The sequence below is a fragment of the Nycticebus coucang genome, chromosome 4 (genome assembly GCF_027406575.1).
Source record: "Nycticebus coucang isolate mNycCou1 chromosome 4, mNycCou1.pri, whole genome shotgun sequence".
NCBI lineage: Eukaryota > Metazoa > Chordata > Mammalia > Primates > Lorisidae > Nycticebus > Nycticebus coucang.
The window spans coordinates 124,631,502-124,658,279 of NC_069783.1; the positions used below are offsets into that span (position 1 = coordinate 124,631,502).

The 26,778-nt window shown below is 43.1% G+C and overlaps 1 protein-coding gene, 1 non-coding gene and 1 pseudogene across 4 annotated transcripts in view; 1 reads left to right on the top strand and 2 right to left on the bottom strand.

Moving 5' to 3' along the window:
• Positions 1–25,959, bottom strand: part of SPPL3 (signal peptide peptidase like 3) — a 174,338-nt gene extending 148,379 nt beyond the window's left edge. Inside the window, exon 1 of one of the 2 annotated variants that reach the window (XM_053588268.1) lies at positions 25,419–25,959. In XM_053588268.1, coding sequence (XP_053444243.1) covers positions 25,419–25,441 — 23 coding nt within the window. In that variant the 5' untranslated portion in view covers positions 25,442–25,959. Of the gene's footprint in view, positions 1–25,325; positions 25,349–25,418 lie in introns of those variants that run through there. The other variant, XM_053588269.1, reaches the window with a different exon arrangement.
• LOC128585064 (U6 spliceosomal RNA) lies at positions 13,024–13,130 on the top strand. Its single transcript, XR_008379813.1, has one exon. It is a non-coding gene; the product is annotated as a U6 spliceosomal RNA (small nuclear RNA).
• LOC128583756 (60S ribosomal protein L27-like) lies at positions 20,408–21,079 on the bottom strand (annotated as a pseudogene). The gene has a single exon (XR_008379543.1). The product of XR_008379543.1 is annotated as a 60S ribosomal protein L27-like (transcript).
• Positions 25,960–26,778: the final 819 nt, after the last annotated feature.

A 26,778-nucleotide genomic window follows, 5' to 3' on the forward strand; every position in this document is an offset into this window, starting at 1 on the left:
ATAAACCCTAGGAAAACTCTGAAACATGAATACCCGGAATATGTTCAAAAATATTCACAGCAGATCTCCAAAAATAGCCTTACACTGGAAACCTAAACCTTCATCAGCAAGAGAACAGAAATAAAACATGATGCTATATATTCATAGGTGAGAACGTTACACAGCACTGGAAATGTGTGCAACAACTGGAACAAATCTTGGAAGTAATACTGATTAAAAAAAGCAAATTATAAAAGATATCATCTTCATAATAATCTTATAAAAATAAGCAACAACTAAACATTATGCTGTACAGAAACAAAAAAATGTAGTAAATGTAAGTCTAATCTGACTGTTTAAAAAAATACACAAAGGTGGCTGAGTGCCTATAGCCCAAGCAGCTAGGGCGCCAGCCACATACACCAGAGCTGGTGGGTTCGAATCCAGCCCAGGCCCACCAAACAACAATGACAACTACAACCAAAAAATGGCTGAGCATTGTGGCAGACACCTGTAATCCCAGCTACTGTGGAGGATGAGGCAAGACAACTGCTTAAGCCCAAGAGTTTGAGGTTGCTGTGAGCTGTGACACCAGGGCACTCTACCCAGGGCGACAGCTTGAGACTCTGTCTCAAAAAAAAAAAAAAAAAAAAAAAAAAACACACAAAAGAATGGTAAACACAAAATTCACCATAGAGGTGAGAGTGAGTGTGAGAGGGGACAGAGGAAGAAGGAAGGATGGAGGAGAACACAGGAAGTTCCCAGAGTATAAGTGATCCTGCAGTTTTTTAGTTGTTTGGTGAAGTTCACAAGTGTTGATTATGCTTCACAACTTATACATATGGAACATATATTCTTCTAGATATTAAATATCACATAAAATGAAAACAGTATGAATCTCTTCCTCTTTTATATAAAAATACCCATACGATAAGTTACATAAGTATCACATACATAATTTATAAATCATACATATATAATTCCCAAAGGATAACATGAAATGTTACCTTGAACTTTTTTTTTTTTTTTTTTTGCAGTTTTTGGACAAGGCTGGGTTTGAACCTGCCACCTCTGGCATATGGGGCCGGTGCCCTTCTTCTTTGAGCCACAGGCACCACCCTAAACTTTCTTAGTTAAATTTAGGTAACAAATTGTTTTGTCTTTAAAATACCCAAACAAAACAGTCTCAATATAAAATATATACAAGACCTGAAAGATAAGCAACAAATTTAAGAAAAATATATCTCTAGTGCCAGAGCCACAGCACTCCACCCAGGGCAACAAAGTGAAACTGTCTCAAAAAAGAAAGAAAGAAAGAAGAAAGGCAACACAGTATGTACACTAAGATTACCTAACATTGGCAGCACCAGCAACTCAGTGGGTAGGGTGTCAGCCACATACACCAGGGCTGGCGGGTTCAAACACGGCCCTGGCCAGCTAAAAACAACAACGAAAACTGCAACAACAACAAAAAGTATCCAGGCATTGTAGCGGGTGCCTGTAGTCTCAGCTACTTGGGAGGATGAGGCAAGAGAATTGCTTCAGCCCAAGAGTTTGAGTTTGCTGTGACACCATGGCACTCTACCCAGGGTGACAGATTGAGACTCTCAAAAAAAAAAAAAAAAAAAGATTACCTAACATCCCCAGATCTCAACGGGCGGCGCCTGAGGCTCAGTGAGTAGGGCGCTGGCCCCCATATACTGAAGGTGGCGGGTTTGATCCCAGCCCCAGCCAAACTGGAACAAAAAATAGCCGGGTGTTGTGGCAGGACCTGTAGTTCCAACTGCTTGGGAGGCTGAGGCAAGAGAATCACCAGGAGCTAGAGGTTATGTGAAATGTGACGCCACAGCACTCTACCGAGGGCAACAAAATATGACTCTGTCTCTAAAAAAAAAAAAAAAAAAAAATTTATCTGCAGTAAAATGGATAAAGAATTACATTATAGTTAATGTACAGAAAACTACAAATCATTTCACTTCAGTTAAGGTATTGTTTTATTATCAAAGAGGTCTAAATCAGATTTACCACTGAAAGAGTGGAATTATATTTAGAATAAGTAAGATTTCCAGTTCTGTCCCCATTGGTCCAACTAAGTTGGAACTTAGTCACTGTAGAAGGCACACTCAGTTGGGAACAGGTAAAACAGCCCCTTAAATTAATATTTTATAACACCAATAAATCAAAGCATTTCAAACTCAACAGCAAAACGACTATTTCTCTTTCTAAGGCTTTTAAACACATTTCAGAAATGAAGATGTGATTATCAAAATCATAATATACAACAAAAACTGAAAATAGCCATCAAATAGATAAACTATTGTTTAGTTTTGTTTGCAAAACTAAAGGTTCTGGACCCAAAGATGGCCAGGGCTGGGTTTGAACCCGCCACCTCCAGCATATGGGGCCGGTGCCCTGCTCCGTTGAGCCATAGGTGCCACCAGATAAACTACTGATTAAAAGGATAAGACCACTCTGGTTTTAATCCCATAATTGTGCCCTGAGGACCAATGGCACATAAGGATTTCTTGTGTGATAGAATCAGATTACTGACCCACCCAGGTAAAACTAGCATGCCTAGGAAGGATCAAGTACACATCCCTCTCAGGAAATAATGAATGGACCAATCCCTGCCTCTCTTAACCTTTCCCACCCACATGCCCAGGTAGAACTGATCCGCCCAGGAAGGAGTGAGTATATGTCCCGCCCAGGAAATAGTGAATGGGCCAATCCCTGCCTCTCTGACCCTTTAAAATCCTCATCCGCCATAGCCCACGTCTGGATTTCTTCCTGGTCAGGAATTTAACCTCACCTGCATCCAGATGAAATAAAAGCCACACTGCTCACACAGAACCTGGACTTTGTTTTCCTTTCATCTAGCGTCTTGGAATAATCTTTCATCTTTGGGTCCAGAACCTCTCAATGTGGTCTTCTAATTCAAATCCATGAACTTGCCCTGGGTCCATACTATTACAAATGCCAAAAATTCAAAGATAAATGCAAAAGACTGTATTATGCAAATTAAGTCATGACACTTGTTCTCTCAGTTAGAATATTATTCTTAGGCTCCAATCCAAAAAGCATGTGAATCCCATTTAGAAAAACTGCATGCCTGGGTGGCGCCTGTGGATCAAAGGAGTAAGGGTGCTGGCCCCATATGCTGGAGTTGGTGGGTTCAAACCCAGTCCCAGCCAAAAAAAAATAATAATAATAAACTGCATGCCAATATTAAGAAAACCAAAATGATGGTTAATGAAATGTTTGTTAGAACATTAAGGTACTCAATAAACAGTGACACTTAATGTACTGGTCAAATGTCTATCTAATGCAGATGACCATAAAATAGTCTTTTTTATATACTGTCACTGCAGCACCGATAAACTATCTCCTTATCTCCAACCCAAACTTGAGGCAAGGACCTATAACACACTGGACACTCAGGTGCCACAACTCAATTGCCTTTAGGAAGTAGGTTAACTACGTATAAACTAATGATATAGAGATTCAGCATGTGACAAGAGAAAGTGATGGGGACTAAGGCCGATTAGAAAATGTATAAACTCCAGTGTGATGAAAGTATGTCAAATGGTATATAAAACCAGTGTATGGTGCCCCATGATCGCATTAATGTACACAGCTATGATTTAATAAAAAAAAGTCTCAACAAGAAAATGTATAAACTATGAGTAAAAGGCATTCAAATATTAAGACACTTTTGACCAAATTCAATTCTTCTAGTAATCAAACAACTGATTAGGACATACAGTATATACAATGGTCCACTCTGAAAATTACATCTGCTGGCTAGTCTCCAACTGCTGGTCTCCAACAAAAGTATAAACTAGAATAGAGAGGTGTTGGGGGCTGGAGCTCCTATCTTCCAAACCCAGTTGCCCAGGTTTGTTTACTTGGCTGAGGTAGAAAGTCTAACTGAGGCATTGAGGGAACTGTAAACAAGAGTGAGTGGAAAGTAAAAATAAAACTGGAGGGGCACAGGCAATGTGGATAGAAAGTAAAAGTAACATACACAAGTTTCAGGGTAACAAAGAGATTTTATCAGGAAAAACAAAGTTTAGAGCACTTCCAAAGAGAGTTGGAAATGGGTCCCTCTCATGAAGGAGAAAAGGTGAGACCAGCCAGACTGAAACACTCTTTTCATGTGAAATTGGCTGCAAGTCTTTCATTGGTTTTTCTGCGCCTACAGGCAGTATTACCCTATTCTATTGGTCACTGTTTATCACTTTCTATTGATCATTGGTTACCTAGGTTACTTCATAGCTATATTCTTTTTTTTTTTTGCTTTCAATTTCAGCTGGCTTTCACTCTTCTTAGTTTTAAGTTTTTGTTTTTTTTCTTATTTTCTTTTTTTTCTGTTCTTCCTTTAGCGATTCTCTTGCCCTTTGCCTCCCAAGTAGCTCCTGCCACATGCCTGGCTTTTTTTTTTTTTTTTTTGGTAGAAGACGAGGTTTCACTCTGGCTCACTCCTGCTCATACTGGTCTCGAACCTCTGAGCTCAGGAAATTCACCCGCCTCGGCCTCCCACAGCGCTGGGACTACAGGCATGAGCCACCACGCCCAGCCTCCTTTTTTAAAAGACAGTCTCAAGCTGTTGCCCTGGTTAGAGTGCCATGAGTCATTATAGCTCATAGCAGCCTCCAACTCTTGGGCTCAAGCGATTCTCTTGCTTCAGTTCTTCCATTTTTAATGGAGAAGGGGTCTCACTCTTGCTCAGGCTGGTCTCAAAACTCCTGAACTCAAGCAATCCACGCCCCTTAGCCTCCCAGAGTGCTAGGTTTACAGGCATGAGCCACCACACCTAGCCCATATCTATATTCTTCCTTTTTTCTTTTTTTTTTTTTCTGAGACAGTCTCACTTTGTCACCCTTAGTAGAATGCCATGGCATGGTATCACAGCCCAGGGCAACCTCAAACAACTGGGCTTAAGCTATTCTCTTGCCTCAGCCTCCCAAGTAGCTGGAACTACAGCCGCCCGCCACAACACCTGGCTATGTTTAGAGACGCGGTCTCCCTCTGGCTTAGGCTGGTCTGGAGAACCTGTGAGCTCAGGCAATTCACCCACCTCAGCCTCCCAGACGTGAGCACTATCTATAGTCTTATGGCCCCTCCAGACTTCCTGGTTCAGAGTAAGGCAGGTTTTCCTCCCATCCCTCTCCTCATTGAAGCCCCTTTCTTAGTGTCCCTTCTTAAGAGGATCCAATTTATTTTCTTTTAGTTACTATAGCAAAATCCCCAAAGATTTTGGGGATAAAAGCCATTTATTAGAGATGAAGATCAAATCTACAATCTTATTATTCTGTCTAACCAAGTGAGCTGTGTGATCAGCCAGTATAAGCATATAACTGAAAAGAACAGGCCAAAGCACATCCTGAACAAAGACCAAATAACAGTTCCAACAGACTACTTTCATTTGCAAGAATTATAGAATCTGGTACATCCCTAATGATGAGGGAAATTATTTTCTTCCTCTTGCTAACTCATCTTTGCTCATAACCAAAATCTGAGCTATCAGGAGTTTGCCTCTCTGAAACCCTCTAAAGACACTCTTCTACGTTTTTTGTTTTTGGAGACAGAGTCTTACTTGGTCACCCTCGGTAGAGTGCTGTGGCATCTTTAGCTTACAGCAATATCAAACTCTTGGGCTCAAGTGATCCTCCTGCCTCAGCCTCCCAAGTAGCTGGGACTACAGGCACCTGCCACAATGCCTGACAATTTTTAGAGACAGGATTTTGCTGTAGCTCAGGCTATTCTCAAACTGATGAGCTCAGGCAATCAACCCACCTTGGCCTGCCAGAGTGTTGGGATTACAGGTATGAGCCACTGCATCTGGCCTGTAATTTTTTTTTTTAAAGACAGTTAACAGCATAAAATTAAAGGACCAGAAATATAGGCTGACCGGGCATTCATTTATTTCTCCTATGTGTCCTAAAGATACACAGATCATCATACACATGGGCAGAAATCTAGATCATAAGCATTTACATTTTGCAGAATGTGTTGTTCATATACAATAGCTGTTAGACACAGGTAGTTACTGAGCGCTTGGAATGCGGCTAGTTTGAATTGAGAAGATCTTTACTAAAAAAAGTAAAATATTTTGTTAATTTTTATATTGATTGCACATAACCAGTAATATAACAAATATTTTTGATATCCTGGGTTTAAATTATTACTAAAATTTATTCACCCATTTCCTTTTACTTTTAATGTGTCTACTAGAAAACTTTAGATTACATATATGCCCCACATTATACTTTTATTGGACAGTACTGCTCTAAAAAAGGTTGTATTTTCCGGGCGGCGCCTGTGGCTCAGTGAGTAGGGCGCCGGCCCCATATGCCGAGGGTGGCGGGTTCAAACCCGGCCCCGGCCAAACTGCAACAAAAAAATAGCCGGGCGTTGTGGCGAGCGCCTGTAGTCCCAGCTGCTCGGGAGGCTGAGGCAAGAGAATCGCGTAAGCCTGGGAGTTAGAGGTTGCTGTGAGCCATGTGATGCCACAGCACTCTACCGGAGGGCGGTACAGTGAGACTCTGTCTCTACAAAAAAAAAAAAAAAAAAGGTTGTATTTTCCAATTAATTCCTCTAGTGATTATCTTCCTGGCAAATAAATGATATAAAGACTCCCCTACTTCCATGAGGCAGCAGGTTGCCAGAGTATTTTGGTTAATCACTTAACCAAGGGAAAGAACTAGCTTAACAATTATCTGAGATTAATTTCTTCCTAAATGATTCTAGGATGCAAAAGAAATAAGAAGTAGCCTGAAGAAAAATCTGTAAGCCAAAAGATCTCTTGGGTTGTTTTTCTCCACACAAGATTTTTAGTAACTAAAAGTGAGGTTCAACTTTGGTACAATTTTTTAATTTTTTTTGTAGAGACAGAGTCTCACTTTATCTCCCTGGGTGGAGTGCCGTGGTGTCACACAGCTCACAGCAACCTCTCCAACTCCTGGGCTTAGGCGATTCTCTTGCCTCAACCTCCCAAGTAGATGGGACTACAGGCACCCGCCACAACACTCAGCTATATTTTTGTTGCAGTTTGGTGGGGGCCGGGCTTGAATCCATAACCCTCGGTGTATGGGGTTGGCACCCCACCTACTGAGCCATAGGCGCCACCCGATACAAAGTTTTTTAAGAACGAACAGAACTAACATTTTAAACCACTGCTTTTTTCTCTATAAACCCTTAAATAAATGTAAACGCTTCTCAAAATCCACAATGAGATGCCACTTATTACTCACAGGATGGTTATAATTAAAAAAAACAAAACACAATGACAAATGCTGGTGAAGATGTGGAGAAATGAGAAACTCATAACTTGCTAATGGGAAGGTAAAATGGTGCAACCAACAGTTTGGCAGTTTATCAAAATGTTAAAGACAGAAAGCCCTTATATGCCAGCAATTTCCCTCCAAAGTATTCACCCAAGAGAAATGAAAACATAAATCTGCACAAAAACTTACATATAAATCTTCATAGTGGCATTACTCATAATATTCATAATAACCCAAATGCCTGTCAATTGATGAATGGATAAGCAGAATGTGGTATATACACATACAATGGAAAATTATTTGGCAGTAAAAAGGGATGAAGTTACAACACAGATAAGCCTGACAGACAAGCAAAGTGAAAGAAGCCAGAATCGAAAGGCTACATATTTTATGATTCCATTTGTATGAAAAAAGCAAATGTTGTATGGTGCCCCATGATCGCATTAATGTACACAGCTATGATTTAATTAAAAAAAAAAAAAAAAAAAAAGCAAATCTATAGAGGCTGAAAGAAGTAGTAGCTGCTGGGAGGTGATGAGAAGGGTGAATGGGCAGTAATTACCAGTATGTGCAGAGTTTCCTTAGGGGTGAAGAAAATGTTCTAAAATTGATTGTGGTGATGGTTGCACAACTCTGTGAATATAATAAAAACCACAGAATTGTACATTCTAAATGACTAAACTGTATGCTATGTGAATTAAAACTTTAAAATGATAAATAAAAACATTAGAACAAAAAAACAGAATGCTATAGAAAGGGCCTCTGTGAAATCTGTCTAAATGAAATTCTTCATTTTATTTATTTATTTATTTGTTTGTTTTTGCAGTTTTGGCCAGGGCTGGGCTTGAACCCGCCACCCCTGGTATATGGGGCTGGTGCCCTACTCCTTGAGCCACAGGCACCGCCCAATTTCTTCATTTTATAATAGAACTCAACATGACAACTAGCCCCGTGGAAGCGAAGAGGTAGATTGCATTACTGGCCCTAATTCTTCAATTCTCCCAGGATCTGTCTACTCCTTAGCCATGTGATTTTGTAGTTCCTCCCACTAAAGAGGTAAAATTTATTTTTGTGGCTTCTTTGTCTTTGGTTTCAACAACTTGCTTTGGCTGAAAGAATGAAGCAGATGTGGCAGTGTGCCAGATCTGAGCCTGAACCTCCAGAAGTGTTGCAGGTTTCTACTTGCCCTCTTGCGCCCCTGCCACTGCCATGAGAGGAGCTTCCTCAAGGTGGCTGCTGCTTTTGTTCAGCCTGGCACTAAAATAAACACACATGAAGCAGAGCCACCCAAAAGCTGAAGCAAGAAGTAGAGCTACATCAAGCAACCTGCAGATCCATGAGAATATCTGATTGTTATTTTAAGCCACTGAGTTTAGGGTAACTTGTGCACTGTTATTGCGGCAACGACTAACCAATATAGGAACCAATTCTCTCCCGTATTTCAAAGAGGTCCCATACATTCCAGTATTTTTTTATCAAGGTAGATGTGGCCTAACACTTTGAATAATAACAGTTTCATTTACTCAACATAAAAGAGTCACTATATACCTCAATATTTTTTTTTTTTTTAGAGACAGAGTCTCACTGTACCGCCCTCAGGTAGAGTGCCGTGGCGTCACACGGCTCACGGCAACCTCTTAACTCTTGGGCTTACACGATTCTCTTGCCTCAGCCTCCCGAGCAGCTGGGACTACAGGCGCCCGCCACAACGCCCGGCTATTTTTTTGTTGTGGTTTGGCCGGGGCTGGGTTTGAACCCGCCACCCTCGGTACATGGGGCCGGCGCCCTACTCACTGAGCCACAGGTGCTGCCCTATACCTCAATATTTGATGCTTATCCCTTTAAGCTTTTAAAGTGAGAGTCATTAATAATTTATCAAATATCTTTCTACCTTACTAAATATAATTTTATTTGGGGGGGTCATTATTTTTAAAAATCAAATACAGAATACTCATTTAATAAACTATGTGCCAGACCACTGAGAAAAAACACATAAACATAATATATCCATGTCCTCAAAGCTTTACAAGGAGATGAACAAGGAAATAACAAAAGAGGCAAGTGCAATGTGCCAAGGGAACACAGAGAAGGGTCATCCTGGAAAAAATATTTAGGGGAATAAAGAGGAGGCAAATTTTATTTATTTATTTTTTTTTTGAGACAGAGCCTCAAGCTGTTGCCCTGGGTAGAGTGCTGTGGCATCATAGCTCACAGCAACCTCAAACTCCTGGGCTCAAGCGAGTCTCCTGTCTCTGCCTCCCAAGTAGCTGGGACCACAGGCACCCGCCACAGCGCGCGGCTATTTTTTGGTTGCAGCTGTCATTGTTGTTTGGCGGGCCCACGCTGGATTCAAACCCGCCAGCTCAGGTGTACATGGCTGGCGCCTTAGCCACTTGAGCCACAGGCGCCGAGCCAGAGGAGGCAAATTTTTGTTTTTTTTTTGTAGAGACAGAGTTTCACTTTATGGCCCTCAGTAGAGTGCCATGGCATCACACAGCTCACAGCAACCTCCAACTCCTGGGCTGAAGCGATTCTCTTGCCTCAGCCTCCTGAGCAGCTGGGACTACAGGCGCCCGCCACAACGCCCGGCTATTTTTTGTTTGCAGTTCAGCTGGGGCCGGGCCTGAACCCGCCACCCTCGGTATATGGTGCCAGCGCCCCACTGACTGAGCCACAGGCACCGCCCCAGGAGGCAAATTTTTTAAATAAATAAAAAGTATCAGTGGCACCTGTGGCTCAGAGAGTAGGGCGCTGGCCCCATATAAAGGATGGCGGGTTTGAACCTGGCCCCAAACTGCAACAACAACAACAAAAATAGCCGGGCCTTGTGGCGGGTACCTGTAGCCCCAGCTACTGGGGAGGCCGTTTAAAAAAAAAAAATGTATTTTACATATATACATATGTGTATGTGTAACACACAGAGAACACGTGCATGAGCAAGCACAAATTCAACAAGATTTATTGACTCTCTTGATGAAAATAAAGAATGTCTTCAATAGTTTCTAGCTGTGAAGTTCAAACCAGATGCTCTCAACAGCTACTAGGACAAACTAAGACTGCCCTATCACTAAATGCTGACTCATTTTCGACTTGGTATACACAAAGGTAGATTTCCATAGATGTCTGGGGCCATGTGTATCTTTGCTATATGACTCTTTGGTTTAGTTACCTCTGCTTTCTAACAGCTTGCTCTCTATGTTCCATTTGGTCTCACTAGCTGAAACTCACTGGTGCTTGGGTCTCTAACTTCACTTCTACTGTCCAAACACATCTGCTATTCACAGTCATCCCCTTCTTCTACTTGTTACTCCTTTTTTTCTAGGTTGGTTGATAATGGTTTTATAACCTTTGCTATCTATGAATCCAGCCTAATACATCATCCTTACCATTGCACAGCATGCAAAGGTTCAAAAACAAAACACCTAATAGGTTTTTACCATTGCACAGCATGCAAAGGTTCAAAAACAAAACACCTAATCATCCAAAATTCTTATACCTATTCCAGATGACAGCGTTACTTAATTCCAACCTGACTGAGCCACTGCTATATCTATTAAACTTAAAATATACTTGGGCTGGGCACGGTGGCTCACGCCTGTAATCTTAGCACTCTGGGAGGCCAAGGTTGGTGGACTGCCTGAGCTCACAGTTTCGAGACCAGCCTGAGCCAGACTGAGACCTCGCCTCTTAAAATAACCAGGCACTGTGTCAGGTGCCTATAGTCCCAGCGACTCTGGAAGCTGAAATAAGAGAATCACTTGAGTACAAGAGTTTAAGGCTGCTGTGAGCTACGATGCCACAGTACCCTACTGAGGGCAACTAAGTGAGACTCTATCATAAATAAATAAATAAATAAATAAAATATGCAAACATGACGCCAAGAGAATTTTTAAAATTGCCCTTTCTGAATAACAATTATTAAACAAGAGATAAGAACTGAGTTAAAAGAGGAACCAGACTTTCAGAAACAAAAAAAGATGGCCAAAATAAGTTTCTATTTAAAATTTTTTTCTAACTTTTTAAACAAAAGCTAAAATACAAAGAATAAGAATTTCTGAAATACTGGTGTGCGCATCTAAGAGAGAAAGAGAGAGGTATTAAATTGCTCAGGAAAGGGGGGGAGGGAGATGTTAAACTGCTCAGAAGAGAGGGAGAGAGAGATGTTGAATTGCTCAGGAAAGAGAAAGAAGAGGGGGAGGGGAGAGAGAGATGTTAAACTGCTCAGAAGCCAGTTTCCATAAAGCTTACAGTTCCTCATACCTCAAAGGAAGTTTCTTGTGAAACATTTTCATGTGAGCTTGTTACCAAAATTTTTTTCCCTAAAATTGTTTTGCTTATTTCAAACAAAGCAGAGCTTCTCCACTTTAGAAAAAGAGTAAGACGGGCCACATATTTAATAAGTGACTGGAAAATAAAGTATAAATAAATTGGTAGTAGTCAGTTTGTGATCAAGTTCAAGACTTACGATAAAGATGACTAAAGGGCCCCCTGGTACTTTGTAAATATCTCCCTTAGGTGTTTACCTCCCTGGCTGAGCCACTCCCTTTCTCCAGGTGTTATAAGAATATTAGGAAGTTAGGCAAATCTGGCCATGACAGTTGAACACAATTTGATAGTAACAATTTTACTTCTATATTTTCCTCAAAGAGCACTGAGGTGTTTCTTGTTTTATGGGCCCTATCATCTCATGTTTAGGGAGATAGTCTATTCTAAAATGCAGTATCTAGCAAATTTCACCTCTAAAATATTCATTCTTTAAAAAAAAAAAAATCTGAGCCCCTACTATGTGTAGGTCCTTGAAATTAATGTCTTCGTATTTACCCTTACAGAGTTTATTGTCAAGGTGGGAAAATAGTCACATTAAATACATTCAGTAAAGGTCAGAAAATCGTTAAGTGCTGTCCATATGGCAGAGACAGATAAAGAGCTGTAGGCATCAAGAGAACATTTCTCCTGGGCCAATCAGAAGGCCCTGTGACAAGGGGAAAGCACTTCAGGTGGACTCTGAAAGACAGGTAGGACTTAACATGCTTAAAGACATCGAAGAAGGGCTAACCAGGTGAAAGAATCACCTTATATAAAAGGGGAAACAGTAGTAACCCAGTTCGGCTGAAGTAACAAGTTAGTATTTAAAGATAATACAGTGAAGTAGGGTTGTAAGATTAAACTGTTTGGAAAGTTAGCCTGAGAAGCTGGATTTTACACTCAGGCAATTAAAAACCACAAAGATATCTAAATATAACACAACCCAAGCTAGTGACAATATAAAAAACTAGAGACAAAGACTAAGCACACATAACAAGCATTCCTCTTTAAGTTCTCCCACAATTCCTAATTGCAATCCATTAATGATAAATAAAAAACAGAATCTGGGCAGCACCTGTGGCTCAATGAGTAGGGTGCCGGCCCCATATACCAAGGGTGGAGAGTTCCAACCCGGCCCCGGCCAAACTGCGACCAAAAATAAAAAAAATACCTGGGCATTGTGGTAGGCGTCTATAGTCCCAGCTACTCAGGAGGCTAAGGCAAGAAAATCACCTAAGCCCAAGAGCTGGAGGTGGCTGTGAGCTGTGATGCCACAGCACTCTACCAAGGGCAACAAAGTAAGACTCTGTCTCTAAATAAATAAATGAATGAAAACCAAAAATCTCTCAACTTAAAACTACAGTGAAAAACAATCTCTTCTCTTTCCAAGATCATTTTTTTCTCCCTGCCCACAAATACACAGTTCTCTCCCTTATTAAAAAAACTAAAAAGGGTGCTCGCTTCAGCAGCACATATACTAAAATTGGAACGATACAGAGAAGATTAGCATGGCCCCTGCGCAAGGATGACACGCAAATTCGTGAAGCGTTCCATATTTTGAAAAAAAAAAAAAAACTAAAAAGGCTGGGCCGCACCTGTGGCTCAGTCAGTAAGGCACCGGCCCTATATACCGATGGTGGCGGGTTCAAACCCGGCCCTGGCCAAACTAAAACCAAAAAATAGCCAGGCGTTTTGGCGGGCGCCTGTAGTCCCAGCTACTCAGGAGGCTGAGGCAAGAGAATCGCTTAAGCCCAGGAGTTGGAGGTTGCTGTGAGCTGTGTGAGGCCACGGCACACTACCGAGGGCCATAAAGTGAGACTCTTGTCTCTACAAAAAAAAAAAAAAAACTAAAAAGGCTCAGTGCCTGTAGCTCAGCGGTTAGGGCGCCAGCCACATACACTAGAACTGGAGGGTTCAAATCCTGCCAGACAACAATGACAACTACAACCAAAAAATAGCCAGGCATTGTGGTGGGCACCTGTAGTCCCAGCCTCTTGGGAGGCTGAGGCAAGAAAATCACTTAAGCCCAAGAGTTTGAGGTTGCTGTGAGTTATGACACTATGGCACTCTACCCAGGGCGACATCTTGAGACTCTGTCTCAAAAAAAAATAAAACCTAAAAAGAAAAAATCCTTTATAATCCTGCTATCTATATCGACCATCCTCTTTTCTCATGTCTTTCACACCTTCTCAAACAAATGGCCAGTACCCAAAAGATGCCTTTCTTCATTATCCATCCCTAATTTGCCTTTCACCCTCACTACGCTGATCTTTATTACTGCATTTTCAATAATAACTTCCATCATAAACTCAACAACCTGTTTTTTCTTCATTCTCTCTAAACCCTGTAGTTTCTTACACTCCTACCCTTACTAACCATTCTCTTATACCTTTCATTACACTTTTCTAATTACCCTACCTTTAATGGAGCTTCTTCTGACTCCTCTTCTTCCTCCCACTTCTCAATTATGAGTTTCCCAACCCTTGATTCTTGGTCTTCCATTCTTTCTTCTCTATCTCTCAGGTTAAATTACCTGATCTCAAATCTTCAACCAGCGCTAGCCAGACTAGCCTTAGTCCTAGGTAGCATTTCTGAAATGCATGTTTTTGTTTGTTTGTTTATTTATTTATTTATTGAGACAGAGTCTCAAGCTATCGCCCTGGGTAGAGTGCCGTGGAGGCACACAGCTCACAGCAACCTCCAACTCTTGGGCTTAAGCGATTCTCTTGCCTCAGCCTCCCAAGTAGCTGGGATTATAGGTGCCTGCCACAAAACCTGGCTATTTTTTTGGTTGTAGTTGTCATTGTTGTTTATTGGCGGGCCTGGGTTGGATTCGAACCCCCCAGCTCCGGTATATGTGGCTGGCGTCTTAGCTGCTTGAGCTACAAGCACTGAGCCTGAAATGCACATTTTAATCAATAGGAAAGATAAGAGAACTTATTCTTTGCAACTAATTTTTCCTGTTTTTTTGAGACAGTCTTACTTTGTCCTCCTTGGTAAATTGCTGTGGCATCATAGCTCACAGCAACATCAAACAAACTCCTGTGCTCAAGAGATTCTCTTGCCTCAGCCTCCTGAGTACCTGGGACTACAGGCACTTGACACAAAGCCTAGCTATTTTTAGAGAAAGGGTCTTGCTCTAGCTCAGGCTGGTCTCAAACCTGTGAACTCAGGTCTGAGGCAATCCATCCGTCTCAGCCTCTCAGAGTGCTAGGATTACAGGCATGAGCCAATGCACAGAGCCTTAAGTTTTTACTTCTAACAGTATTTTTGCAAGTGTTTTTGAGAAATGAATATAAATTTCTATGAGTTTATAAAGGCAGAGCATACAGTCAAAGGTTTAAAAGTCTACGCTGTCAGGCAAGGCCTGGAGGTTTAGTCAAGTTTGGAAGATCATCTAGGTAACACTGGGCAAAAATTAACAAAAAGAAACAACAAAGTCAGGCACTATTCTTAGGTCAAATGTCTGAATAACGAGGTTGAAGAAATGAACAGAAAACCTTGCTACACCTGTCCTATTAAGGCCAAACCTGAGGTGGGTCCTTAGATGAAGGGAAGTGGGCGTGGAGTCTATTAGAATAAGGGTGAACTAAGGAAACAAATTGCTAACAGCTCCTCCTCAGGCATTTCAGAAGAGGAGAAAACTTTTCTTTTCACTCCAGAGAAAACCAGGGGCAGACTAGGATTAGCCATTCAACTGCTCCTTCTTCATTTGAGTAGATTATGAAGGAAACTGTCTTCAAAAACATCAAGATAAAATCATCATACGAAAAAACATAACTTTGTTCATGATTTTTCTTCTTTGCTTTGTAGTATAGAATGATGGACTATGAAACTTATGACTAAACAATGGCAAAAATATAAACCAATGACAATATGCAAACTATTTTTTTCTTGTATGGCATTATTTGACATAGAATAGACTAGACATAGACACAGACACAGAACAGACATCACCATGTTTCATGCTGCATAGAATGAACCTCTCAAAATTTCAATGCTGGGGGCGGCGCCTGTGGCTCAGTGAGCAGGACGCCGGCCCCATATACCAAGGGTGGCAGGTTCAAGCCCAGCTCCGGCCAAACTGCAACAAAAAAATAGCCGGGCGTTGTGGCAGGCGCCTGTAGTCCCAGCTACTCGGGAGGCTGAGGCAGAAGAATCGCCTAAGCCCAGGAGTTGGACGTTGCTGTGAGCTGTGTGACGCCACGGCACTCTACCAAGGGCAATAAAGTGAGACTCTGTCTCTACAAAAAAAAAAAAATTTCAATGCTGAGTGAGGCATGGTGGCTCATACCTATAATCCTAAGCATTCTGAGAGGCTGAGGTGGGAGGACTACTTGAGCTCAAGGGTTCAAAGAAAAGGCTGACAAGAGTGAGACCCCATCTCTACTAAAAAATAGAAAAACTAGGGCGGCGCCTGTGGCTCAGTGAGTAGGGTGCCTGCCCCATATGCCGAGGGTGGTGGGTTCAAACCCAGCCCCGGCCAACCTGCAACAACAACAAAAAAAATAGCCAGGTGTTGTGGCGGGCGCCCGTAGTCCCAGGGGCTCGGGAGGCTGAGGCAAGAGAATCGCATAAGGCCAAGAGTTAGAGGTTGCTGTGAGCCGTGTGACGCCACGGCACTCTACCCGAGGGCAGTACAGTGAGACTCTGTCTCTATAAAAAAAAAAAAAAAGAAAAGAAAGAAAAACTAGCCAGACATGGTGGTGTATAACTTGAAGTACCTGCTACTCAGAAGGCTGAGGCAGGAGGATCCCTTGAACTCAGGAGTTTGAGGTTGCTGTGAGCTAGGCTGAGGCCATGGTACTCTAGTCTGGAGCACCAGAGTGTCACAGTCTCAAAAAAAAAGAAAAAAGAAAAGTTTCAAGCTGGTTAAATTGTCAAACAAGAAAAATCATTCCGCAGGGAGGGACTATCTGGAACCTATCTGGATCTAACAAATAATGGAGAACAAATAACTTTCCTTTGCATAGCACTTAGCAATTTACAAAGCATTTTTACATCATCTCACTAAATCCTCACAACAACCCTTTGGAGTAGGATAAGCATAACCACTGTACAAAATACAATCCTGGGACTAAGACATGGCTAGGTCACAATCAGAGATGAAAATCACGCAGATTTCCTGATTCAAAGAAACCACAACAGAATTAATGAGGTGTTAATGAGTGGCATATGACAACTGAATACTGAGTGATCACTTATATTCAATATAATTCACAAACTCGTAAAATCAACCAGGACACACCTCTACTTTAGAGTAATTTTTTTTTTAACTCTTTAGTGGATCTTCATACTCCAAAACAATCACGTTTTCCTGTCAGGTCAGGGTAAACTCTATAAATCAAGAAATGAGATTTTCCTTAAGGTCTCTATTAGGCTTATACATATTAATTCACTGGTCTGATACCTTCAAAGTACCTACAAACATAATTTTTTCATAGAGACTCAATCTAGTCTTATCACAGCAACTGAATGAGACTGTTTTCCTTTTATGCCGTGGCCCTACTGAGATCTATAATATTAGTAAACTCTGAGAGGTAATAATTTATAGCAGAGGCATGGGGACTAACTAAATTTTCTCCCTGTAAAACTGACTTTGATCATCTAGAGCCCACCTGGACACCTAAGAGGTTAAAATTCCAGAAGAGGAACACTCTGCCTCTAACTCTCTAAGTGAGGATTAGAAAATAAGTAAATGTTTCTTAATTTATACATATAACACACAAAACTAGTATTTTCTTTTAACTCTTAAGAAGAAATCTCCAGGGCGGCGCCTGTGGCTCAGTCGGTAAGGCGCTGGCCCCATATACCGAGGGTGCCGGGTTCAAACCCGGCCCGGCCAAACTGCAACCAAAAAATAGCCAGGCGTTGTGGCGGGCGCCTGTAGTCCCAGCTACTCGGGAGGCTGAGTCAAGAGAATCGCTTAAGCCCAGGAGTTGGAGGTTGCTGTGAGCTGTGTGAGGCCACGGCACTCTACCGAGGGTCATAAAGTGAGACTCTGTCTCTACAAAAAAAAAACAAAAAAAAAAAACTTTTCTCCCTTGGTGGCGCCTGTGGCTCAAGGAGTAGGGCGCCGGTCCCATATGCCAGAGGTGGAGGGTTCAAACCTAGCCCCGGCCAAAAAAAAAAAAAAAAAAAAAAGAAATCTCCAGAAATATCAAAAACAGATTATAGAATTTAAAAAATTAAATTACACTATAGCTTTCTTGAGAGAAATCACATAAAATCTGCAGATGCCAAAACAGCCAACTAAAATAGCACTTGGTTAGATACATTTGCTCTTCTTACAACATCTTTGATTTTTCTTAAGATAGCTTAATGAAACAAGAGAAAAATGATGAAAACTAAATAATTTATGAATGTTATTAATGCTAAAATAAAATACAATTATGTAGAACTATATAACATCTCACAATCCAATAGTGTTTATCTCCCTAAAATAAATGATCTTGTAGAAATCTATTTTGAGAAATGCATGAACGTTAAGCATTTAAATTCAGAATACTACTTGATAATTACAGGCTGATATGGTTACAAACTCCCCAGCTTTCTTTTCCACCTGAAGGCTTTATAACAAACATTGAGGAAAATGATTTAAACACAAATTCATACTGTTCGCTTTGGCTAATTTTAGTCTAAATCACACATCACCCAAACAATATCATCATAGCACTTTAACTATAGGCAAAACATGTTTTTAAAATAATGAGCAAATTCTAAGCTCTGCAATGCTAGATACTCATTTTCAGCTAGTTTTTCTCTGAAAAAAACTATCAACTACAATCAGATATAATCACATCGTATAAAATGATAACACAATAGTCCAGAAGTAAACTGACTTCCACTAGTTCTGGAGACCTGTATTATTTCATGTCATTCTCCAGTTTAGTATGATTTGCAAGTATCTGACATGATAATGTCCATTAGCACAATATATTACTTCAATATAATGTAGCCTTGAAATTAGATCTTAAGATCTATAACACAGACAGAAGCATTCTCATTCATCTGTCCAGTAAAAATGTACCAACTACCTACTTTATCTAGTACATGCCAGGCACTGGACAGAGTACCATAACAGAAAGGGTCTTACCTGTAACATACTTTGTTTATTATCTGTCATCTCTTGGAGACACACAAGAGACCAGAACCTACTAAGAAATTTCAGAGTTTTTTAAATGTAGCCAAAAGCCATTACAGAATTTTAAGTAGAAGACTGCCATGATCTTATTTAGGTTATTAGAAGACCAAGAGGTACCAACATGTGGAGAAGAGACAAAACCCAATGAGGAAGCTAAAATAGAAACCTAAGAAAAGCTTGGGCTCGGCACCTGTAGATCAGCAGCTAGGGCGCCAGCCACATACACCAGAGCTGGTGGATTTGAATCCAGCCTGGGCCTGCCAAACAACGACGACAACTACAACCAAAAAATAGCCGGGTGTCGGCTCAGTGCCTGTGGCTTAAGCAGCTAAGGCACCAGCCACATATACCTGAGCTGGCAGGTTCTAATCCAGCCCAGCCCGCCAAACAACAATGACAGCTGCAACCAAAAAATAGCCGGGCCTTGTGGCAGGTGCCTGTAGTCCCAGCTACTGGGGAGGCGGAGACAGGAGAATCGCTTAAGCCCAAGAGTTTGAGGTTGCTGTCAGCTGTGATGCCACGCACTCTACCGAGAGCGACATAATAAGACTCTAATCTCAAAAAAAAAAAAAAAAAAGAGAGAAATTGGCTTATAGTAAGGATATAGCTAGAATTTTGGTGTCAATCTTGACTTTTAGCCATTCCACCATTTATAACCTTGGGCAAATTATTTACACTTTTTTTTTTTTAAGAAACAGAATCGCCTTTATCACTCTCGGTAGAGTGCCGTGGCATCACAGCTCACAGCAACCTCCAGCTCTTGGGCTTAGGCGATTCTCTTGCCTCAGCCTCCCAAGTAGCTAGGACTACAGGTGCCTGCCACAACATCTGGCTATTTTTTTGTTGCAGTTTGGCCGGGGCTGGGTTTGACACCACCACCCTTGGTATATGGGGCCGGGGCCGAGGCCACAGGCGCCACCCTATTTACACTTTTTGAGCTTCAGTATCCTTACTTAGCAATGCTTATAAAACCCTACTACATAGAAAATACACAATAATGTTATTATGATAGTACACTGCTAATGAAATTCACTGGAAGGGGCTCTGACAGATTGACTTCCTTTTCTATACACCAACATTAACCCTAACATAAGTCATTTTTAACAGGGTCCAAGTGCAATTACATAGAAGCATTGCACTGGCTTCAACAGGAACTCTAGTTTCTCACAGGACTGCTCATAAACACACAGCAAGGTGTTTTTCTCAAATTAATAAGTCTAGTTTGCCCCTTCAAAGTGTATTTTCACATGCATTCTTCTCCTTCCTCAGTAAAAGTATGAGTAAAAAGGATATAAGCAGAATCTTGTGGTTAAGTCATAATAAAGAATCTGGGCTCGGTGCCTGTAGCTCAAGTGGCTAAGGCACAAGCCACATACACCAGAGCTGGCGGGTTCGAATTCAGCCCGGGGCCTGCCAAACAACAATGACAACGACAATCAAAAAAAAAAAAAAAATAGCTGGGCATTGTGACGGGCGCCTGTAGTCTCAGCTACCTGAGAACCTGAGGCAAGAGAATCGCTTAAACCCAGGAGTTGGAGGTTGCTGTGAGCTGTGACGCCACAGCACTCTACCCAAGGCGACAGCTTGAGGCTCTGTCTCAAAAAAAAAAAAAAAGAATCTGGTGTTACAAATAATTATTTTAATTTCTTCTATCACTTTTATTTAAAACTTTAATAAGGGATGGTATTCCTCATTCTTTTTTTTTTTTTATATTTTTAATGACTAAAACAAAAACATCTAAAACCGCAATTTCTGGAAGAACCACTTATTCTTGCCTGTCTTGTACCTCTCTTCAAACTTGACCTTGGCCTCCCGTCGGGCCTTGCGTTTAAGAGCAGGGTCTCTGAAGACATCCTTGATGACGACAGTTTTGTCCAAGGGAATATCTACAGAGTACCTTGTGGGCATGAGGTGATTGTAGTTATAAACTTTTACAAAACACTCGATCTTTGAACGCTTGGCAATCTTCTTGCCCATGGCAGCTGTCACTTTGCGGGAATAGCGGTCAATTCCAGCCACCAGAGCATGGCTATAGGGGCCGTCTGAGGTGCCATCATCAATGTTTTCACGATGACGGCTTTGCGTCCAGAGTAGCGTCCGGCCAGGACCAGCACCACTTTCCCAGGTTTCATGAATTTGCCCATTTCGACAGCAAGCACCAAGGCCTACCGGTATTCCTCATTCTCACAGCACTGGGACATCAGCAAACCAACTTACAAAAAGATCTCTTATTAGCACAACAGATTATAAACATTTATCCTTCAGTAGCTTCCACCTCATGCTTAATATTCTCTCAACAAAGGCAGAACCTCCCTGAAATTTTACTATCATATTCAATCACCCAAGATTTATTAAGCAAGGACTATGCAAGGCACAGGGAAGAGAAAAAAGGTTACTATTATATTGGTCCTTATTCTCAGAGAGTTTACAATCTAGTGAGACTAGATATTTATAAAAGAAAAGGAGTGATACAGACAGAACTACAAGTATTAAAAAGATCACTTTTAGATTGTGCGTCAAAAAATGCTTCACAGCTAAGTGGAAGTTGAGTTAACCCTACAGTAGTAGGATTTTGATAGAATTTGCTAGGAAGAGAGGGAGCAGAAATCAGAGAATGCCATGAATTTATACATAAGGGTTTTTTAGCTGGCCCGGGCCAGGTTCTAACAGCCAGCCTCAGAGTATGTGGCCAGAACCCTACCCACTGAGCTACGGGCACTGCCCAATAAGGGTTTTTTAAAAAAAAAATACTTTTTATTACAAAAATTTTGAACATGCAAAAGTCAACAGAATGAACTACCATGTACTCATCACCGAGTTTCAGAAACTGTCGACTCATGACCAATCTTGTTTTATAATTTATGTGTATTATATGAAAATCCTAAACGAGCCTACATGCATATGCCTCTCCATTCTTCACCAAATATACAGTGCCACAGTAGTCTCCACAGGTTGATTTTTCCTAAAGGTCACATCCAAATAAATAAAGTGTAAGGCTGTCTTTCAAAAATTAACAACTTGGGGCTCGGCGCCTGTGGTTCAAGCGGCTGGGGCGCCAGCCACATACACCTGAGCTGGCGAGTTCGAATCCAGCCCAGGCCCGCTAGGCAATAATGACTGCTGCAACCAAAAAAAAAGGGCTGGGCGTTTTGGCGAGTGCCTGTAGTCCCAGCTGCTTGGGAGGCGGAGGCAGGAGAATCACTTGAGCCCAGGAGTTGGAGGTTGCTGTGAGCTGTGATGCCACAGCACTCCACCCAGGGCGACAGCTTGAGGCTCTGTCTCAAACAAACAAACAAAAAAAATTAACAACTTGGGGCGGCACCTGTGGCTCAGTGAGAAGGGCGCCGGCCCCATATACTGAGGGTGGCGGGTTCAAATCCAGCCGCGGCCAAACTGCAGCCAAAAAAAAAAAAAATCAACAAAAATAGCCGGGCATTGTGACAGGCACCTGTAGTTCTAGCTACTCGGGAAGCTGAGGCAAGAGAATCACCTAAGCCCAAGAGTTGGAGGTTGCTGTTGGCTGTGATGCCACCACTCTACCAAGGGCAATAAAGTGAGACTGTCTCAAAAAAAAAAAAAAATTAACAACTTCTTTGTACAAACCAAGGGAAGAATGACAAAGATACTACAAAATGACAGATAATCCAAAAATCTTTTGGAATACCTTTTCCATATTTGCATTTCAATGAGAATGAGTAAAATAAGAGAATTCATTCATATCAAACAAAATAAAACATGGCAGATGAAATACTTTAGACACATCACTCAGTGTCCTGAGCCTGAGTTTCCTCCTCTAAAAAAAGGAAAATAGCACCTACCCCAAGGACATTAGAGAATTAAATGAGCATATATGAAATGCAATGTGAACTATTCACATTATTACTCAGTTGACTCAGGAAGAACTAGAAAGCCATCTGGTTTCCCAATCCCCTGCTCTGACATACCACCCTCTCTCAAGATAATTTAAAAACTTTCTCCATTTTAAAAGTAAGGGGCTAAGCATCATGATTTCAAGGAGCTTCTTTGCCTGTAAAGCATATAAAGAGAGCTAGGATTTAAGGAAGTACTTTAGTAGAATAAATCTTAAATACTGTCAAACTTCACAGTAATTGCCCCTGAAATTGCAGAGCTGACTAACATCACTCATATTCCCCATTTCTTTCTTTCTTTTTTTTTTTTTTTTTGGAAACAGAGTTTCACTTTGTCACCCTAGGTAGAGTACCATGGCATAATAGCTCATAGTAATCTCAAACTCTTGGGCTCAAGTGGTTCTCTTGCCTCAGTCTCCAGGGTAGCTGGGACTACAGCCCCCCACACACACACACAACACTCAGCTAATTTTAGAGACGAGGTCAGGCAGCGCCTGTGGCTCAAAGGAGTAGGGCGCTGGCCCCATATGCCGGAGGTGGTGGGTTTAAACCCAGCCTTGGCCAAAACTGAAAAAAAAAATTTAGAGACGAGGTCTCACTCTGGATCAGCCTGGTCTCAAACCTGTGAGCTCAGGGCAATCCACCTACCTCCGCTTCCCATAGGGCTAGGATTACAGGCGTGAGCCACCGTGCTTGGCCTATTCCCCATTTCTTGACCATTGTGTTTTCTATGGATAGCCTCTGTATAGCACTATAAAAACAGCAAGAACTCTCAGCTGGGCCAGATTATAAATTCAAGATGAGTTACCACAATGCATGACAGGATCACCTTTACCTTCATTTCTTACTCTCTAAGAAAGTTCAAATTGTAATCTTGTGTTCCATGGCATCTGCTACCGAGGGGCGCTCACTGTCCCTTGATAGTGATTCAAAACTATCAAATTGAATGCCTTCTGGAAGCCCTTGTTCACCAAGATTTTTTTTTTTTTTTTTTTTTTTTTGCAGTTTTTGGCTGGGGCTGGGTTTGAACACGCCACCTCCAGCATATGGGGCCAGTGCCCTACTCCTTTGAGCCACAGGTGCTGCCTGTTCACCAAGATTTTAATTCTTCCTTTAGAGTTAGGAATCTCTCAGTACCTACTTCTTGAGACTATATGTATCTCACTCGAGAATTTCCACTCTTCTACATCACCAATGGGAAAACATGAGTTTTCAACTTATAAGCTCAAATACTACAAATCACCTATTAGAGCCTTCCACCTAAAAGTATTCTTTATTTTCAAACACTACCCATTTCTTTGACATTTCCCTGATTATAATAATTGTAGTAAAATATGGTACTTCACAGTTTGCCAAGTGCTTTATAGAGGTAATTCTTACAGCATGTGAAGAATGTAATGCCTCTATTTTATAGATAAGCAGAAAGGAATGAAAACCTCACTATCACATCCAGTTGTAAGGCAAATTAGCGGCGAACCAGACTTTCAAACCAGGTCGTCCAACTCCAAACACCATGTTCTTACCTTTCTATTAAGCCTTTTCTAAGACAGGAAAGTCTATAGTTCTGTCCCAAACTACATTTGCTTCAAGAAGCAAGCCACCTAGGGCAGCACCTGTGGCTCAGTGAGTAGGGTGCCCGCCCCATATACGGAGGGTGATTGGTTCGAACCCGGCCACGGCCAAACTGCAACAACAACAAAAAAAAGGAAGCAAACTATCTTCACATAACCTCTCTAAACTGCAAGCAGATTCCTCATCCCCACACCTACAAATACCTTATCCCATTTCTTGCTTCTTCACCCTCTGGCCATTGCTTCCTCCCTACTATCCAATTTCCACTCTTCATGGATACCCTCATCACTCCTTCAATCCCTCCTGCAAAAATTCCTCCTCTATGCCAAAGAGGGGGCCTTTCGTATCCATTTCCCCAAACCTTAAAACTCCCTTCTTTGCACAGTAAGTTGTCACACCATAAATTACACGGTATGGTTGCTTCTCAGTCCTTTATGAGCTACTTAGTAACTTTAAAAATCTCACAGAAATGAACATAATTTGCAGATTTTCCATCTCCATACTTGGCCCAGGACACCAGCCCACTTCAAATTCTAAAAACCACTGTACCAACCTTTACAAAAATTCTGCCTATAGCCTACTGTCACCAACGACTTCCTCTCCAGAATTTGGTCATCCAAACAGGTTCCTCTTCTAACCTCTTCACTAGTGACTCACCTCCATGGCTCCCAAGACTCCCTCCGCGGTTTTCCTTCCCTCACTCCCGGGCCTCGGCCCACCTTACCAACTCTCCCTTAGCTGTCTGTCCCAGAGTTAAGTAGCAGTCCCACCGCTAAGGCGGCCGCTCCACTTCTCACTCTTCAAAGTTCTGCCTCGTTCACCTGTTCTCATCAGAGTTTTCTCCAAGCCCCGTGACCTACCTTTGCCCTGACCCGCCTCTTTCCACCCTTTCGATTCCTTCTGCCTAAGAGTCATCCCTACAAGTCGGTTCCGGGGGGGTCCGACGGATTCAACTTCTCATCTGTGGGATTCCCACTCCGGGGTCATGCTCCCCTTCTCTCCATCTATCAGCTGCTCCGCCCATAGCCAAATGACATCCACCGCTGCCTCCATCTCCCTTCTCAGACGCCGGTTCCCGGCCGCTCAACGCCTTCCCGGAGCGCTGGCCGCCCCGCTCCAGTGAGAGAGGGGGGCGTGCACCCCCCAACTCGCGGCCCCTCCAACACGCACCTGTTCATCTTCTTCCCTCCTACCCAGACGGGCCACGCCGGCGCCCCGACCCCCACCACGCCGTGCCCCGGCCTCCAGGAGCCCCGCACTCACCACGAGTAGGTCTGTTCCGCCATGGCGCTGATTCTCCTGGGCTCCGCTGCAGGCTGTGGCCTGGCCCGGGGGCGGCAGGCTCGCTCTGGCCAGGAGCGGAAGGCGCGGCCGGGGTCCGGCACTCGCTGGGTGGCGCGGAGGGCGGGCGGGCAGGCAGGCGGGCCGGGGAGGCAGCTGGTGGGGAGAGGCCGGGCTCCAAGGCGGCCCCGCTCCCTGGGCCCCGGGGCGGGGCGGGCTCCACTCTCAGCCTCCCTCACCCGCGGCGGCGGCGGCGGCTCCGCTGCGGCTCTAAACCCAACATGGCGGCGGCGGCGCGGAGAACAAGGGGCCCGGGGCGGGCGAACGGCAAGACGGGCCCGCGCTCAGTGCGCGCCAGGCCGCAGGAGCGCCGCGCTCGGGCGGCGGCGGTGGCCAGGAGACATGGCCGGCGGGTGGAGGCTGAGGGGGGAGCTAGGCTGTGAGGCAAGGCCGCTTGGATCACACCCGCCGAGGGAAGGAGGGGCGGGGGCGAGGGCGAGCCTTGGCCCCGCACGGGTCACGTGCCCAAAACACGCTCACGTGACGCGCGCCCCGCCCCTCGCGCCGGGCCGCTGAGCGGAGACGTCGGCTCGCTAGTTCCAGGCGAATGTTGTTCGCTTAGCCTGTGGCAGTTGGGCCGCCTCCCGCTGCTTCGTGTCGCCCCTGTCCGTTCCCGGAGCTGTCGCCTTGGCACCCCCCCTTACCAACCCCTCTCCGAGGGGCTGTTGCACCAGCCAATTGGAACGCCGATATGCGTCCGTTGGCTGCCACTCAGCTGTCAACTGTCAATCAACAGTCAGCGGAACGCGGGTTCCCAGCTGTCAGTCAACCTGTCAGTCGGCTAGCAGAGCGCTTCATTCCTTCATTTGTACGTTCCTTGGTTCATTCATTCATGCAACAAATATATCACGCAGCCACCCTTTATTGCGCCCAGGCTCTGTGCCAAGTCTTTGGAGCACCAAAGAATACCCCATGCTTGCCTTTATTTAATCACCAACAGATATTTGTTGAGTGCCAACTATGTGTCAACTCATTCTGTCCTCCAGGAGCTTACATTCGAGAGGAAGACACGCATTCAAGCTGACAAATAAATGAAGATAATTTCAGATGCGGCTAAGTTCTATAAAGATGATGGCACAAAGTAATGGGACAGAGTGAGTTGGGGTGGGGGAGGCGGCGCTACTTTGGTAGGGTGGACAAGGAAAGCCTAGCTGAGGAGGTGATGTTTGAGCTGACATTTGAAGGATGACAAAGAGCTGGCCATGCAAAGATTCAAAGGAAGAGCACTCTTGGCAGAGGGAACAGCAAGAACAAGAAGCTCAGGAAACTGCCCATTTGGAAC